Source organism: Apodemus sylvaticus, chromosome 1, assembly GCF_947179515.1.
Source record: "Apodemus sylvaticus chromosome 1, mApoSyl1.1, whole genome shotgun sequence".
NCBI classification, from domain to species: domain Eukaryota; kingdom Metazoa; phylum Chordata; class Mammalia; order Rodentia; family Muridae; genus Apodemus; species Apodemus sylvaticus.
In genome coordinates, this window is record NC_067472.1 from 185052335 (window position 1) to 185070576 (window position 18242).

Here is an 18242-nt window from a genome sequence, read left to right on the forward strand (position 1 = left end):
AACCCTTTTTGAGCCATTTTGTAACCTGCACATATTTGTATATTATTGTGGTGTGTTAAAGTGCAATAGAAGACTTTGTATTGGTAATTAAAATGTCAGAGTGTGCTGGCATGTACCTTCAATCTCAACACTTGGAAGGCAGAGGCATACAGATCTCTGTGAGATCAAGGCTATCCTGATCTACAAAGAGAGTTCCAGGACACCAAGGGATAGATAAATCCTGTCTTAAAAAACAACCAAAACCCAAACCCAAACCCAACCAAACAAAAAACCACAACCAAAAACCCGAGCAATTAAAAATACTGGGCAAAAATCTATTATTGTCAACAACCCATTAGCAAGCAAAATTGGGATTACATGACAAAATATTCAGCAAGACAAAGGTTGTACATTTATTGCTGATTCAAATGACTAACATTGTACAAACACATGGGTCCATCTTTCCACATGACCACACAGTATCCTGTAACATACATGTGATGTGTTCATCTGCGCTTCCATGTAACACAAGCATGGGACCATCAGTATCTTGCAGGATGACCGGTATCTTCCAGTTGTTGTTGGGGTTTGTTTTGTTTTGTTTGGCTGGGTTATTTGTTTTTGTTGGTGTGATATATGTGTGTGTATATGTAGGTGTGTGTGGAGAGAATCATTGTGTAAGTGCCGTGGCTCAAGAGAACCCTGTTTAATACAGGTGGAAACAATAATATGCTCAATATTACCCATTACTGAATCTTCTACTAGACAAGGCTTTTTCACCATGAAGAACTTGACTCAGAGCAATCCCTCCTAAAAGCATCATACACATGAAGCTATCATGCAAGATAGGCACTAACAACATGAGGGAATTTTCAAGATGGCACCATAGCAACATACTTTATAATCCTGTAAAATACCAAATCCAAATGATTATAGAAACCTAAGTGGAGAAACATCAGTGAAAATTATGCTCCTGAAAGACTTTTCTCTTTTGACACTAAATGGGGCTTCAGTGCCAACAAAAACAAGGTTCCAGACAAGTCTTAGCTTCCTGGATTGCACTGAATAGTATTAACTTTGTACTAAGTACTGTACCAGTTACACCAAACATTGAATTATGGTAACATTATGATGCTATTCATTCATAAACTGATTTCAATTTTTATTCATATTGGACCCAGGACTAAAGTATCCGTATCTATAACTATTTGGAAATAAGTCTCTTTACATATATTAGAGTTTTTAGTGAAGCTCTGGCAGCTACCATTGTACCTAATGTAATAGCTGACACCTAAGTGTTTCTGGACATGCTGGCAACAAGACATACAATCTACAATGTGTTCTTACCTCAAAGGTTGCATCTGAACCTAACTTCTCTTGGATAAAAGATACAGACAAAAGGCCAGGAATGTAGCTGGATGACTAAGCCTACCACACACAAGCCCCTGGGTTCAATCAACTCTGAAATTTTAATAAAGGCAACAAGGCCAAATCTGTATTAGATTCTTCTTGTGATGCACACATTTGTAAAAATGACACTTTAGAAAATTTACAAGTTTCTGAAAGTTGTAACCTGAATCATTTCCTTAAGAGTAGGGATGGATCTGTGGTATAAATGACATGCCATCTTGGCTGATGACGTCAGGAAATGTCATGTCTACAACTTGTTTTTGTTTTTTTTCTAAATGATCTCTACACAGCCAAAACTGGACTTGAAGTCACAACCTAAAGTCCAACTTGATCCTTCTGCCTCAGCTTTCCTAGAACTGGATTTTAGGAATGCACTATCACACTCAACTCTAAAACACATTCTTAAAACTATAGCACCCAAACCCATATATACAGAAAAACAGGGTTAACATAGTAAGCTAACAGTTTTTAATCCAGGTGATGATACAGAAGTGTGTTTTTGACTCTTCCAACTTTTATATATGTATGAAAATTTTCACACATGCATTTTTATACCTGGCTTCAAAACTGGGCTTTTTTTTTTGTTAATGTTTTATGGAAAGCCCACCAGAGAAAATGAGTCAGACACAAATTATTGCCAACTGAAAGTCTTTATTCCAGTTGGCTGGGACTACACTCATGTATACTCACAAGCATTTAGAGCAAGGGGCTACTAAAAAAAAAAAAAAACAAAAAAACAAAAAAACCCACATTCTGATATCTTGCTCAGTAGCTACAGGGGGAGCATTTACCCAAGCAGGCAGTTTAAGAGAAGCCAGGGTAAGCAGTTAGCTGAAGGGGAGCATTTGCCTAAGCAGGCAGTTTAAGAGAAGCCAGGGTAAGCAGTTAGCTAAAGGGGGAGTGTTTACCCAAGCAGGCAGTTTAAGAGAAGCCAGGGTAAGCAGTTAGCTAAAGGGGGAGCGTTTACCCAAGCAGGCAGTTTAAGAGAAGCCAGGGTAAGCAGTTAGCTAAAGGGGGAGCATTTGCCCAAGCAAGCAGTTTAAGAGAAGCCAGGGTAAGCAGTTAGCTGAAGGGGAGCATTTGCCTAAGCAGGCAGTTTAAGAGAAGCCAAAATAAAATAGGAGGAGCATCTTGACCTCTGGTTCATAAACTAGAGTTGGGTAAATTTTCCAAGAATCTCCTCCATCTAAAGTCAAATTCTAGTCAAACCTAAAATGGTCTCAGCAACACGAGATGGAGAATGCACTTTCCTGCCCAGTCACAAATGTATTTTATCTCAATAACTGGGCAGAGAACATAAATTACAGGACTTTTATCTTTTGAAAGTTGCATGTGTTTAGCCCCTTTTAAAAGTACTTATTCACCAACAGCTAGCTTTTAGACATCTCTGCACAAAGGCTAAAGGAATGCATTAAGAATAAAAATATTTTCATGTAGTTTTTCATCCATCAGATTTTATCCAGAAGGAAGCATTTGAAATTTAATACTGGAGGATTGCGTAAGGCTTTTCTAAACTATCCACAACACAACTTGCCTTTCATATCAGTTACAATAATGCCAATGAAAGAACACTGTAAAAGCTACTTTACAGTACGTGAATCAAATAGTCTCAAGGATTCTATATCTATTATAACCCTGTTTCCACAAGTTTGACTGGTACTGTGCTCACCATTAACTCTATGCAGAAATAAACATCCAGTCTAATAGCACAGGAGCCATAGGATATAATTGGTGGCAAGGTGCCTCAAATAATACTAGTCTCAGTATCTGTTCTTCCTAAGTTAGCTGAATTGTGTTTGGTGAATTAAGTTTAGGCAATTAACAGTAGTATTAAAGATGAGAGAACTGAAGGCTACAATATATCTTTCTGTCATTCAAAGACATTCTCAACAGTATCTTTTGTGAACAGAATTCCCACATTCTCATTCTCTAAGGGTTTCCTGGTATCACAAGTATATTAATACTCAGATGCTGGTTAAATCCTATGACAGATTAAAGTTCTTCCCAGATTCTTTTCAATCCCAGTCTTGTCAATATGACTTGATGTTCAGTAAAATTTCCATATAAAGGCTTGCCCACCTTCCTTTTCTGATGTTGAATAAACTCAGCATTTAACAATTAAAGATTTTTCACATCCTTAGGGTTTCAGACCTATATGGACTCCTTCATGCGCTTTCAGAACCAATTCTATAAATGTTTACACGTTCCTTGCATAGTGCTTGACAACAGCACGGACACTTTTGTGTTGAAAGCCTGAGCTCCAGCTGCAGGGTTTTCCACATTATTTATAGTGATAGGGTTTCATACCAATATGAATTCTATGATGTGCACTGAAGGCTGAACTTAATTTACACTTTCTGACTCTTCTTATATTCACAGGGCTTCAGACCAATATGAATTCTCTGATATACACCTAGCTTAGAATTACTGAAGGCTTTCCACATTCCTTTCATTGTAAGGCTTCTTAATAATATTAAGTTTAGCAGATCAAACCACCTTTGATTTTTCAACTGAAGGTCATCCCACATTCTTAAGGTTTCTCAAGATTGTGAATACTTTGATGTACTTTAAGGTCTCTACCATAAGTAAAGTACTTTCCACATTGGTTACATTCATAAGGGTTCTTGCCAGTATGAATTCTAAAGTGTCCAAGAAACTGGTAATGATATTGAAAGGCTTCCCCACACTCCTTACACTGAAAGGGCTTCTCACCAGTGTGGATCCTTTCATGGATTCTAAGGCCTGTACTACGAACAAAGCCCTTTCCACATTCCTTGCACTGAAACGGTTTCACTTCATAATGAATTCTCTGATGTTGAGTAAGCTGGTACGGGAGTCTGAAGGCTGACCCGCACTGGTCACATTCATATGACTTCTTCCCATTGTGAATAGTCTGGTGCCGTGTGAGCTGCGCCAGGACAGTGAAGGCCTTCCCACATTCCTTACACTGAAAGGGTCGCTCATCAGAATGAATTTTCTCGTGTTGCATGAGGTTTGAGCGGCGATTAAAGGCTCTCCCACACGCTTTACACTTATACGGCTTCACACCACTGTGAATAATCCCATGTTCTACAAGGCTGGAGACACGCTTGAAGGACTTCCCACAATCTTTACATTCAAAAGGTGTCTGACCTGTATGACTGGTTTTATGGTTATTAAGCTGGCTGGAAAAATGAAAAGTCTTTCCGCATTCTTTACATTCAAAAGGCTTCTCATCACTATGAAATCTCTGATGGCGAATGAGATGTATATTAAGTCTAAAGACCTTCCCACATTCCTTACACTCAAAGGGTTTCTTTCCGGTGTGAATGCTCTGATGCTCAGTAAAATTTGAACGTCGACGAAAGAATTTCCCACAGTCCTTGCACTGATAGGGTTTCACATCAGTATGAATTCTCTGATGTTCACTGAGCTGGTACTTACGCCTAAAGGCTGAGTCACAGAGCTTACACTTGAAAGGTTTCTCATCAGTGTGAGTTTTCTGATGCTCATTAAGGTATAGATGAAGCCTAAAAGCCTTGCCACATACATTACACTCAAAGGGTTTCTCACTGGTATGAGTATCGTAGTGTCGTAAGAGGTAAGAGCCATTACTAAATATCTTACCACATTGCTTACATTCAAATGGTTTGTCGTCAGTGTGAATGTTCTCGTGTCGAGTGAGCTGTGCCAGGACAGTGAAGGCCTTCCCACAGACCTTACAATGGAAAGGTCTGTCATCAGAATGAATTTTCTGATGTTGCATGAGGTTTGAGCGACGATTAAAGGCTTTCCCACACACATTACACTTATATGGTTTCATGCCAGCATGAATAGTCCTGTGCTGCAAAAGCGTAGAGATGCGGTTGAAGGACTTCCCACACTCCTCACATTCAAATGGTTTTATGCCTGTGTGAGTATTTTTATGGTACTGAAGCAGGGTAGAAAGATGAAAGCCCTTTCCGCATTCATTGCACTCAAAAGGTCTCTCATCGCTGTGAGACTTCTGATGTCTTGAAAGCAGTTGCTGGAGCCTGAAGGTCTTCCCACACTCCTTACATTTATAGGGCTTCTCTCCAGTGTGAATAGTCTCATGCTGAGCGAGGTTTGACTTACAACCAAAGCACTTCCCACACTCTCTACATTTATACGGTTTTCCTTTATTGTCGCCAAGAGTCTGGCTAGTGTAAGCAGGCATTTCTTTCTTGTTAGTAATATTTTGATCAGCCTCTCCTTCCTGACCATTCTGTAGCCCCTTGCATGCACTATGGCGGGGGCCATTACTAAAACTGACACCCTGGGTGTCCAAAGGTTTACTTAATTGCTGTGTGGTTTGTTTGGGTAACTTTATATTATCAGTATGATTCTTTGGAGATCTCTTTTCAGCTTCAAAACATGTCTCCAAACCTGAAAGAAAAAGAGAAAACAAGAATACTTTATTTTCCTGTAATACAAATTTCTGTACGTGCAAATTCCGTTAAATGAATGACCAGCCGCTAAAGTGTCTTCTGAGAAACTGAATGGGAGCAAGGAGAGCAGCAGTGAGGGAAGTCTACAGAAGACGACACTCGCTAGAGAAGACCAGTTTGGGAATGGGAAGTCATGGGGGCTTAATGGGATTATAACGAATTGTAATAATCTCATGTGCTTCTTTGCATACAAGAAATACATAGAAGTTAGTGAAGGTTTCTGAACCAAAACAGGGAAAATAAAATATCTATACCACATAAATATGTATGGGTCACACCCTTTAGTGAAGTTTTTTGAACCTGTGGGGATATGACAGCCGGCCCTAACCTGATGGCATTGATTTTTTTTTTCCCTGTCCAGCAATGAACTGCTATATCCCGGTAATAGGAGTGCTCAGAACTGAGTAATAATGTATACAGATCTTCTGTGATGGCTAAAGAAACTTAATATGGAGCCAGGGATCCCTTAACGGCCAGTGACCTTTTGCTCTGGAGTATCTGGGCGGCCCCAGTGGCCTGCAGAGGAGTAAGAACAGAGTAACTAACTAACCTAACGGACTGTGAGGTGTGAGCCCTGCCTGCGCAGCTGTAAAAACTGCTTATCTCTGGGGGAAAAAAAGAAACAAAGACAAAAGACAAAAGACCTCGCTGATGCCTGTGTAAGAATGTATTTATTACTCCACAGCAGAAAAGAAGGGACAACTGAGGGAAGTCAAACAGCCTTGCTGGCCAGATGTACACCGAGGAATGGTTGCAATGCTCAACTTCCAGCTGAGGAAGGCCCCACCTTACCGCCTCTTCCACTGCACACACGCTGGCTCGCAGGCTGCCCATCTGCTTACAGTGCAAACTCATTTACCCTAACTTTGAATTTAGTTTGTCTTTAGCTTTCACAGTGGATTCAAATGCAACAACAAACCAAGTGAAGAGAAAAAACTATACAACATGAATATATAATATCTGTCACTCTTAAGAAAACTGGTCTGTACTTGCACTTTATTTTACTTTATTTTTGGTTTTTCTAGTCAGGATTTCTCTGTACAGCCTGGGCTATCCTAAAACTTGCTCTGTAGACCAGGCTGGTCTTGAATACAGAGATCCACCTGACCCTTCCTCCCCAGTGCTGGGATTAAAAGCATACTCCACCAATTCCTGGCCTGGACTTGGGATTCTTAAAAAAGGAAAGGGGTAGAAATCTGTTGTGGTAGTGATACACAATTGTAATACTAACGACAAGGAGCCAGAGGTAACTGGGTCAGGGATTCCAGTTGACTAGAATCACTATCTAGTTCACTTGGACTAGATAGTGAGACTCTGCCTAAGAATAACAAAAACAAGATAAAAAAGAAATAGAAAGAAACAGAAGAGACTCTATTAGAATTGGTTGGGTTTTTTTTTTTGTTTTTTGGATTTTTGGTTTTTTAGAGACAGGGTTTCTCTGTGTAGCCCTGGCTGACCTGGAACTCACTCTGTAGACCAGGTTGTCCTCGAACTCAGAAATCCACCTGCCTCTGCCTCCCAAGTGCTGGGATTACAGGCGTGCGCCACCACCGCCCGGCTCCATTAGAATTTTGAAGAGGACTGAGGCTATCAAGGGAGGAGGCAGGGAGGACTGACTACAGAGCTTTACCTCCCTCCTCCCCTCCACATCCACCCACTGCCCTAGCTGCCATTTACCCACGCCCTCTCCACTACCCCATCACATGGCTGTTCACCCCCAGACTGCCTTCTCTCCTCTCACCACCCTGTCCCAGCCCCCAGCTCCAGCAGACATTCCCTGGAAATGCAAGGACCCTCTGCCTACTGAAAGAGAAAGGCTAATTGCAGACCCTCACCTCTTCTTCCACTCTTCCACACCTAATCCCACCCTCACCCCTGCTCTGCAGCAGACCCACTGCTGTGGCCTCTCCTCATTCTCTCCCCCATCCATGGAGCACTGAGCAGATCCTAGTGGGAGGCCTGCTTTCCTCCCTACCATGGACGCCCTCGAGACCACCCCCATTCCTAAGTATCAGCTCCCAATATTTAGAAACACATTTTACTTGGAACCCCCATGGCCACACCTATCAGGATCCCACAGGAACTTTTTACTGGGTAACACAGAGTCACCACACTCTCCTAAGAACCTCCAGAAACCAAGAAACAAAACGCCCACCCAACAAAAACAAGACCAGATGTCAGCACCTAAAACTGTCCCAAATCCAAATGCCTAGATGCCAAATGCCTAAAAGCACAGTAACGGTGTGTGTGCACCAGAGCCCAGCAATCCTACCAGAGCAGGCCCGAGTACTGCAACCCAGCGGAAGCACAAAAAAGGACATTAAATTAGTCACTAAAAATATGGTAGAGATTATTAAAAAGGAAATAAATCCCTTAAGGAAATCTATGAAAATATAAATAAGTCGTGGAAGGAAATAAATCAAATACTTCAAGAACTCAAAGTGGAAATATATGAAAGAAAGAAAAAAAAAAAGATGAGGGGGCCTGGAGAGATGGCTCAGCGGTTAAGAGCCCTGACTGTTCTTCCAGAGGTCCTGAGTTCAAATCCCACAAGGTGGTGCACAACCATCTGTAGTGGGATCTGATGCCCTCTTCTTATGTGTCTGAAGACAACTACAGTGTACTTCTATATAATAAATAAATAAATCTTTTAAAAAAATGAGAGAAATCTGAAAATGAAAAGTTTAAGAGAAATGGAACCTCAAATAGGAACCTCAGAGGTAAGCGTCACCAACAGAATATGAGATCGACAAGAGAATCTCAAGCATTGAAGAACACAGGAGAACATGGATATCTCCACGAAAGAAAATATTAATGCTGAAAACATTCCAGCACACACACACACACACACACATCCAGAAAATAATCTAGGATGTAATGAGAAGACCAAATCTAAGATCACATGTGAACCACATGGTGAATCACAACCATCCGAAATGAGATCTGACTCCCTCTTCTGGAGTGTCTGAAGACAACCACAGCGTACTTATATATAATAAATTAATTTTAAAAAAAGTGACTAAGTCAGTCACTTAAAAAAAAAAAAACTCTAAGACAGACAAACAGGAAATCCAGAGAATTGTAAGGACATACCTTAGGAGCCTGTACTCTATAAAACTGGAAAATTAAAAGGAAGTCATAATTTTTGTGACACATACCACTTACCAGAGTTAAATCAAGGTCAGAGAAGCAATTTAAACAAACCTATAACTCCTAGTGAAATACAATCAGTAATTCAAGGTCTCCAAAAAAAAAAGTCCATGACACAGAATTTACACAGAATTAACACCAAATTACACAGAATTAACACCAAAACTTCCAAGGAAGCGTTCATACCAATACTCCCTGAACTATTCCTCAACACAGAAACAGAAGGACATTACACAGTTCTGTGTCTAGGCAACAGGTACCTACATACTCACACACTGTAAAGACCCGACAAAGAGACTAGAGTCCCATTTCCCGGGGGAACTTAAATACAAAAGTTTTCAATAAAATACTTGCAAACTAAATATGAGAACACATGCAAAAGATGATCCACCATGATCAAGTAGGCGCCACCCCAGATTCTTGAGGATGGTGTACAATATGCATGTATCTATAAATGCATCCAACATATGTAAGCTGGTAAGTACAATCCACCAAATCAACAAGCTTAAAGACTAAAGTCACAGATCAGCTCCTTAAGTGTGGAAAAGACCTTTTTATGACATTCAACAGCACTTCCTGACAAACGTTCTGGAGCGATTAGGGACACAAGGGACACACATGAACGTGGTAAAGGTCGTGTGCAGCCAGGCCATAGCCAGCATCAACTTAAATGGAGAAAAACTGAAGGCAGTTCTATTAAAATCTGGAACAGGACAAGGCTGTGGACTTTATCCATACTTATTCACACACATAATCAATAATAAAATACTTTTAAAAAAATTATAGAAAGAGGGCACAGGCTCCAGTAGAGGGAAGGAAACAAGAACAACTTCAAGTGATCCTGGACCAGAAGCCCCTCTGCCTGCTTCTCTGTGACCGTGACTTCCTTCCAGGGCTCAGGCTTGCTTCCCACAGGCCCTGGGGCTTTGAGGGAAGTGTGCCACATCCAGGGTCAGCTCTGTGGAGCCTCTCTGAGCACAGGCTATGCTGCAGGGCTGCAGGCTCACCTCACTCTCACTCACCTGGGCTCAGCCTGTGTGTCACTTCCTTCACAGCCATCCAGGGCTCTTTCTGCTGCTCCAGTAAGACGATCAGATCGGGCTTGGAAATGCAGCTTCCCACTTCAAAGACACAGAGAGATGAATCATGGTGCAGACTGTTAGCTGTTCTGAGACTCAGAATCTCAAATTATGTCAGGATATCATGGAGCATGACACATAGACCAGGCTGTCCTTGAACTTACTTGATCTGCCTGCCTCTGCCTCCCCACATGCTGGGATTAAAGGTGTGTGTCACCATGCCCTGCCTGTACATTTTTAAAAGTACAGGCTGACTAATTATAAAGGTCTATACAGCTTGGCATGGTGCATTATGCCTATGAGCCCAGCAGGCTGGGGAATGAGCCAGCCCAGTGTGGGCTCCACAACAAGATCCTTGTCTCACAAAGATAAAAAACTCTGCCAGCGGTGGTGGCGCACACCTGTAATCCCAGCACTCTGGGAGGCAGAGGCAGGTGGATTTCTGAGTTCGAGGCCAGCCTGGTCTACAGAGTGAGCTCCAGGACAGCCAGGGCTACACAGAAAAACCCTGTCTTGAAAAAAACCAAAGCCAAAAAAGCCCCCCCCAAAAAAATCTAAAAGCTAAAATAAGAGCTAAAACCTGGGTAAGAAACCAAAGTTTCAGGAAAAGGTTTTAATCTTTAAATGCAGAAAGGGGCTTGCCTTTTTGAGTGAGTGAGAACACGAACCCATAGGCTCTACTGTCTGGTGAACAGTAATGAGCCTCTGCGGCTCATTAATAATGACATTTATTTAGGCAAGTCCCGTAAGAACCTATGCTCAATTTTCACATCTATGAATTGGGCATGGTGGCACACACTTGATATCACTGCACCTGAGGAGTGAGCGGGAGCAGGCGGTGAGAAGCAGGCGATGAGAAGCAGGAGGTGAGAAGCAGGAGGTGAGAAGCAGGAGGTGAGAAGCAGGCGGTGAGAAGCAGGAGGTGAGAAGCAGGCGGTGAGAAGCAGGAGGTGAGAAGCAGGCGGTGAGAAGCAGGAGGTGAGAAGCAGGAGGTGAGAAGCAGGCGGTGAGAAGCAGGCGGTGAGAAGCAGGAGGTGAGAAGCAGGCGGTGAGAAGCAGGAGGTGAGAAGCAGGCGGTGAGAAGCAGGAGGTGAGAAGCAGGCGGTGAGAAGCAGGAGGTGAGAAACAGGAGGTGAGAAGCAGGAGGTGAGAAACAAGAGATGAGAAGCAGGAGATGAGAAGCAGGAGGTGAGAAGCACAATGCTGGCTTTAGCTTCATAGCAAGCTCAAAGCCACCCTGCATTACATGAGACCTGGTGATACTAATAACTATAACAAAAAACAATAATGCTAGGCTGTGGTGGCGCATGCCTTTAGTCTCGGCACTTAGAGGAAGAGGCAGACAGATCTCTTTGTGCTACAAATAAAAGCCCTGTGTAGACAAAAATAACAATAATAATTTAGATTGACTTTTTACCTACTGGATAGGGTTGATGCTAAGATTACACACTATATTCAAAGACTTAGTACAGTCTGATCTATAGTAACACAAAACGATTTTTTTCTTTAAATTTCCATTTATTTATTTAGTAATCTTGGGGATGGAATTAGGGCCTCAACCATGCTGGGGACGTGTTCTACACCTGAGCTAGATCCTGAGCCATGAAAACAGTTTTCACAGTTCTTATTCTGACTCTTTCACATCTGCACTTCATTCTCACAGATTAACTTACGGAAAAGCCTGAAACTTCCTCTGAAAGCAGGTGAAAAGTATTCATTTAGAGAAATAGAATGTGTCCAGTTCTGGTTTTGAAATTATTTCTATTGATTTATTATTAAGTATATCATGGCTTTTATTTGTTGTGTATGCATGCATGTACAATGTATGTATGTGTCCATGAGGGTCTGTGCACGTATGTCTGGATAGGGCAGAGAGCAGTGTTTGGTGTGTTTGTTGACTGAGAGGACCAACAGGGGCGGGCAAGCAGGCGCTTCATGAATCTCCCATTTTCAACCCAGCAGATCTCACCTTCTTCCTATGGTATGGGGGAGGACCTCGGCTCCCTCTTTTAATAGTTTATTGATTAAAATGTATTTTGTGTGTATGTGAGGATCTGTCTGCATGTATGACTGAGTGCCACATGCATGCCCATGGAGTCCAGCTAGACCAGAGCCTCAGATCCACTGGAACTGGAGTTAGAGATGGTTTTGAGAAATCTCATGGTGGTGGAATGTGGAGGCTTGGTTGATTGCTATGTATTGTAATGCAAAGTTCTATACCCAGACCTGTGAGAGGCTTCTCATGTTTACAGGCTTTTGTTGTACAAACCTTGTTCTTCACTTAAAACTATTGGTTAGATGAAACTGGCTACAGTCACTACTGGAGGGATTAGAGTTAGGTAGGTGAGAGGAAGGGAGAGGAGGAGGGAGAGAGGAGGAGGGAGAGAGGAGGAGGGAGAGAGGAGAAAGGAGGGCGCCCGTGAGGGGAAAGGAGCCGTGAGTGCACGGCCAGGGGAAAGAGCAAGTACCCAGGGTTACACCCCAGGGAGGCAGCCAGGCCTGCAGTAAGGAGTAGATTAGAGGGGAACCCCAGGAATTGCCAAAGCCAAATAAAATAGCCATAGTCTACATCTCCTTTGTTTGTAAACTAGTAATGGATATGCTTAAATTGTTTGTACTACAGAGGAAACTGAGCCCAGGTCTCCTGCAAAAGCAGGAGTTCCTTTAACCACTAAGTTATCTCCCTAGCCCGAAATTATATTTATTGATCTATTTACTTACTTATTTCATTTAGATAGTTTATTTTGTATGAAACAGGGACTAGGCATGTAGACTAGGCTAGCCTAGAACTCATGATGTACCTCAGTGACCTGAACTCACAACAATCTTCTCACATCAGCCTTCTTTTTTGTTGTTGTTGGGTTGAGGTTTGTCTTCCCCCCCTCCCCCATTCCCCCTCCCCCCCTCCCCCCCCCCCCCCCCCCCCCCCCGCAAGACAGGGTTTCTCTGTGTAGTCCTGGCTGTCCTGGAACTCACTCTGTAGACCAGGCTGGCCTTGAACTCAGAAATCCACCTGCCTCTGCCTCCCAAATGCTAGGATTACAGGCATGCACCACCACCAACCAGTTCACATCAGCCTTCTGAGTGAAGGAATGACAGGCATGGGGCACCAAACCCAACTTCAATTAAACAATGAAAGAAGCCATGACTTCTAATTCACAAGCCAACAGTATAGAGGGCACATCCCCCATCCACGGGGCACAGGCTTACCCACTGCCACAAGGTTGCTGTAGGTCTCCAACATCGTGTCCCTGTACAGGGCCTTCTGAGCAGCATCCAGGCAGGCCCACTCCGTCTTAGAGAAGTTAACAGCCACATCCCTAAATGTCACTGACCCCTGGAAGAGCAAACACAACTAGAGTGAAACTAGGGAAGCTTCCAAGATGGAAACCAGACGGGAAAGGACTCAAGCGTGGGAAGGGAACCTTAAGGAAATCCTCAAGGCGCCTGAGTGCACGAGCTCCCCATGAACGACGGCTGTGCCCACCTCCAGAGCCAGTCACTGTGCCTCTCCACTCCATCCACATCCCTCAGGGTAGACCCCACAAAGGAGAAATGTCACCGGGCTCAGGGAAATCACATAAGGAACGCTGTGGGTCCTGGAGTTTATTATGCTATCAGATGATGTCATTAAGATTTTCTGTCATGAGAATGAGTTTTGGCCAGGCATTGGTGGACTACACCTTTAATCCTAGACCTTGGAGGCAAGAGCAGGTGGAACCCCTCTGAGTTCCAGGACAGCCTGGACTACAAAACTAGTTCCAAGCACCCAGGGTTATACAGAAAAAAAACCTGTCTCAAAAAACAAAAAAACAAACCAAAAAAAAAAAAAATCCAACAAAAAGAACAACAAAAAAAGTCAATTGTTTGCATATTAGGTTTAATTCTCTGCCTACTTAAAAAAAAAAAAATCCTTGCAGGTGACAACGTGTATCAGGTCTTCCCTGACTCTGGGGACTGCAGTCACCTCCCTATCACAGCCTGGATGACCTTTCCCTCTGATACCTGAACTCTCCCCTAAAGCCTCCTCAGGGAGGTCACCTCCTCACACATGCACAGGGGACACTCACTCTCACACACGGGGTCATCAGCCTGACACCACCACATAGGTCAATCAGGTTTCCCCGTGCAGTCAATGAGACCATCACCTCAGAGCTCTGAAGCCCCCAAGGCCCCTGTTCCCCTGAGGGACTGACACCTCCACTGCAGGGACAGTCCTCCCTGAGCACAGACCAAGCAGACAGCACACCTGGAGGAATGCGTTCAAAGACAACCCCAGTGCCAGCTGGGAAGAGGCACAGACAGGAAGTGCTCAGACCTGCAGACCCTCACTGCAGAGGGGCAGACTGGGCTGGGGATCCCGGATCCTTGGGAAGCTTCAGGAGGGAGGGAGGGCAGGAGTCACCTAACCTGAAAGTCACCCTAGGTCAGAGAGAAATGTCAACTTACACAGACCATGTGGTGAGAAGTGGAGCTGGCCATTCTTCTTCAGGCTTCCTCCCCTGGGGGACACAAAGAAAGCCTTTCATTGGATTGTGACTTGATGTTCCCAGGCTGACTTCTGTCACTGGATTTCACTGACTATGTTTATTTCTCAAGCACCCCCACTCACTCTCTCCCTCCCGCCGCTCACAGCCTCCACACACAAATTAGAAGCACACAGGAGTCTACACAGAGCTGACCCTCTCCTAACCCCAGACAACCCCCTGCACTGGGGTCAGTGTGGGAGTGCAGGGCATAGACATGTCTGCCTTGAACTTCCTCCAGAGGATGCCAGCAGAAGGGATCCCATCCCCCACCCTGAGATCCAGCTAGCCCTGCCCCTGGGCAGCTCCGCCTACTGTGAGCACATCTTCCTACTGGAACCCCCGCCTACCAAGGCTCCCAGGGGCTCCCAGCATCTGAATGGCACCTCCTTTGTAAACTCAGGGCTGAAGCCCAGCAAGGCTGGAGGGGCTGCAGCTGCAGTGCTCAGGCGGGGTCCAGCATTCTGTGCCCACTTTTAGTGAATGGGGCTGTGCACCGTGGGACACTCTCCTGAGAGCCTTCGATGGTCTGTGACAACACTTATGTTGTGTCAGTTAAGCTATGATCCTTTATGAAGATAATTAGCTGTAAAACATCCTGTCACAGGAGGGGAGTATGATCTGTTTCCCTCTTTCCGTATCATGGGAAATTTTGAACATAATAATACTACATTTGCTCCGGGAGTCCTGGGTCCTAGAGCTGGGTCCTCAGCCTCAGCATGCTGACACACCTGCCCTGTCCCAGGCTGTGTGATGACTGTCGTGTGCTCTGTATCACACCCAGCAGCACTGACCCTCTCCTCACAAGCTCTGAGCGGCACACACACCCTCAGAGATCCCTGAGATGTGGCACCTGGGAGCAGCCGTCACCAGATGGGGATCCAGTGCTCTAGCCTTCATTCCATCCACTGTGCCATTGTCTGTTTTTCAGTCTCCTGTATACCAGGCCGGCCTTGAACACCTAATGCTCCTTCCTCCCTCTTCTCTCAAGTACACATCTGATCATCTTATGAAATTTTACATTTTATATGCCCACAACATTCACACACAGGTTTTCTCCTTCATCTTTATCCTTCCCTCTCTCCTGCCTCTGGGTACACCAGGCTAGCCCGCCTGCCAGGGATGGTCATGTCTCCATCTTCCATCTTGCCATAGGAGGGCCATCACTGCACAGTTCTATGCCTGCAAGAAGTGCACCTATCTGTGTGCAGAGTTAGATAGGCGGAGTTATCAAAGAAAGGAGAGACACTGTGGATGGCTTTGGCCTTCTCAGCAGCAGGGAGTCAGGACTGCAGGCTGCCAGCTTCCTAGGAGGTCCTCTCATCCTCACACAAAGGCGCAGTTGGCAAGTCAGTCTCTGAGTGTCAGAGCATCTGATGTATGGGTTATGCTGAGAGACTTAGCACTAAGCAACCATCAGCCACATGAGACATCCTGGTTTGCCAGGTATGTCTGGAAACTAAGTGATGACAAGATTCTAAGAATCTGTCAAAAGAACAAGCCCATAAAAATCTCAGAAAAAAAAGCCACAGAGAACAGGCTGTTTCAAAGCCTGGGTTCCGTCATTGCAACTCATGCCTGACACAACGGCTCTGCTATGGTTCTGCTACCGTTTCCCTTCTGTTTAAGCTACATTTCTTTATGTGAAGGGTTATTTCCAGGCTGAAGATTACACATCCTCACAATAAGTACAGCTTTTTCTCTATCATTCGGTTTCACAACCTCATACAAATAAATAAGCCAGTAAAGTTACTACAGCAAAAACAAGTATAACGGGCTGGAGAGATTGTTCTGCAGTTAAGAGCACTCACTGCTCTTCCAGAGGTCCTGAGTTCAATTCCCAGCAACCACATGGTGGCTCACAACCATGTGTAATGGGATTTGATACCCTCTTCTGGTGTGTCTTAAGACAGATACAGCCCGGCCATGGTGGTGGTGGTGCACACCTGTAATCCCAGCACTCTGGGAGGCAGAGGCAAGTGGATTTCTGAGTTCGAGGCTAGCCTGGTCTACAGAGTGAGTTCCAGGGCAGCCAGGACTATACAGAAAAACCCTGTCTCAAAAAAATAAAATAAAATAAAATAAAATAAAATAAAATAAAATAAAGACAGATATAGTGTACTTAGATATAATAATAAATAAATCTTTAAAAAAATGTGTCAATCATAAATCATTTGAGAAGAATTAGGGTAACCCCACAGCCATCCCCCCCCCCCCGCCCACATTTTGATAGTCTATGACCTTGTGACACTTGTAACTGCCAATGTTTCATAAAGTTTGTGATCCCAAGGCCATTATTAAGAGTACAGAAAGTCTTGCTGGATACAGAAGCCGAGGTCAATAATTCCAGCACTGGGGAGGCAGAGACAGGAGACTTGTTCAAAGTCCTGGGCCATCCTGGTCTACATCAATTCCAGGGCAGTGCTGGCAAAAAGTCAACATTAAAATTCGGTAGAATGACATTAGACCTTCAGTCACTCCACGTGCAAAAGTCAACTCAAAACATACTAAAATTGGGCTGGAAAGATGGCTCAGTGGTTAAGAGCACTGTCTGTTCTTCCAAAGATCTGAGTTCAATTCTCAGCAACCACATGGTGGCTCATAACCCTCTGTAATGGGATCTGATGCCTTCTTCTGGTGTGTCTGAAGAGAGGCATACTGTACTCAAATACATAAAATAAATAAATAAAATGTTTTTAAAAAAGATTAAAAATTACAAACTGATGCTACTAGAAAAAATATATATATACAGGAAAGCATCCAGAACACTGGATATATTGGGTATTACTCAAAAAAAACATGCAACAGAAGCAAAATGGACAAATAGGATTTGCATCAATCTAAAAACCTTTACACAGCAAAGGAGACAATCAGCAGAGTACAGGAATGGGAGAGGATAACTGCAAACCACATCTGACAAGGAGGGAACACCTAAACTCCTGCACAGCGGCTTTATAAGGAAAGCAGACAATTCAGTGACAAGGAAACGTCCTGAGAGACAAGCAAGCTAGAAATAAGTATTTCTCCAAATGGAACATAAACATGGCCTATTAATAGACATATGAAAAATTAGCATCAGAATGAGAGTCATTAAAATCACAGAGGCCTCCTCAGGCCCATTAAGAGTGGCAGCCATCAGAGGCCCAGACTTGGCAAAGAGGTTCAGAATACTTGTTGCTCTTGCAGAAGCCAGGGGTTCCGATCCCCGTACCTCCATGGTAGCTCACAACCAGTTCTAACTCCAATCTCAAGGGATTTGACACGCTCTTCAGGCCACCTACAAGACCAGGCACACACAAGGAGCCCACGGTCATGTAGGCACAACCCTCAGGATACAGAAGGAAGGAAGGAAGGAAGGAAGGAAGGAAGGAAGGAAGGAAGGAAGGAAGGAGGAGGAGGAAAGGGAAGAAAGAGAGATAGGAGAAAGAAAGAAAGAAAGAAAGAAAGAAAGAAAGAAAGAAAGAAAGAAAGAAAGAAAGAAAGAAAGAAAGAAAGAAAGAAAGAAAGAAAACTTTTTAAAAACACTAACCATTACCAGAAACAAAACATAATGTGGAGAATGTAGAAGAAAAAGAACATTATGGAGGAAATGTAAATTAATAGTCATTGCAGAAAACTATGTGGCAGGGTCTCAATTACAAACAGAACTC

At 43.7% G+C, this 18242-nt stretch overlaps 1 protein-coding gene across 8 annotated transcripts in view; it reads right to left on the reverse strand.

The window, feature by feature from the left end:
• Window positions 1-368: 368 nt before the first annotated feature.
• The window catches only part of LOC127672693 (zinc finger protein 60), a 59393-nt gene continuing 41519 nt past the window's right edge, over window positions 369-18242 (reverse strand). For 7 of the 8 annotated variants that reach the window (XM_052168063.1, XM_052168036.1, XM_052168028.1 and 4 more), the window contains exons 2-5: window positions 14516-14568; window positions 13277-13403; window positions 10010-10108; window positions 369-5775 (exon numbers count right to left, since the gene is read on the reverse strand). In XM_052168063.1, coding sequence (XP_052024023.1) covers window positions 3920-5775; window positions 10010-10108; window positions 13277-13403; window positions 14516-14548 — 2115 coding nt within the window. In that variant the 5' untranslated portion in view covers window positions 14549-14568 and the 3' untranslated portion in view covers window positions 369-3919. Of the gene's footprint in view, window positions 5776-10009; window positions 10109-13276; window positions 13404-14515; window positions 14569-15445; window positions 16650-18242 lie in introns of those variants that run through there. The other variant, XM_052168042.1, reaches the window with a different exon arrangement.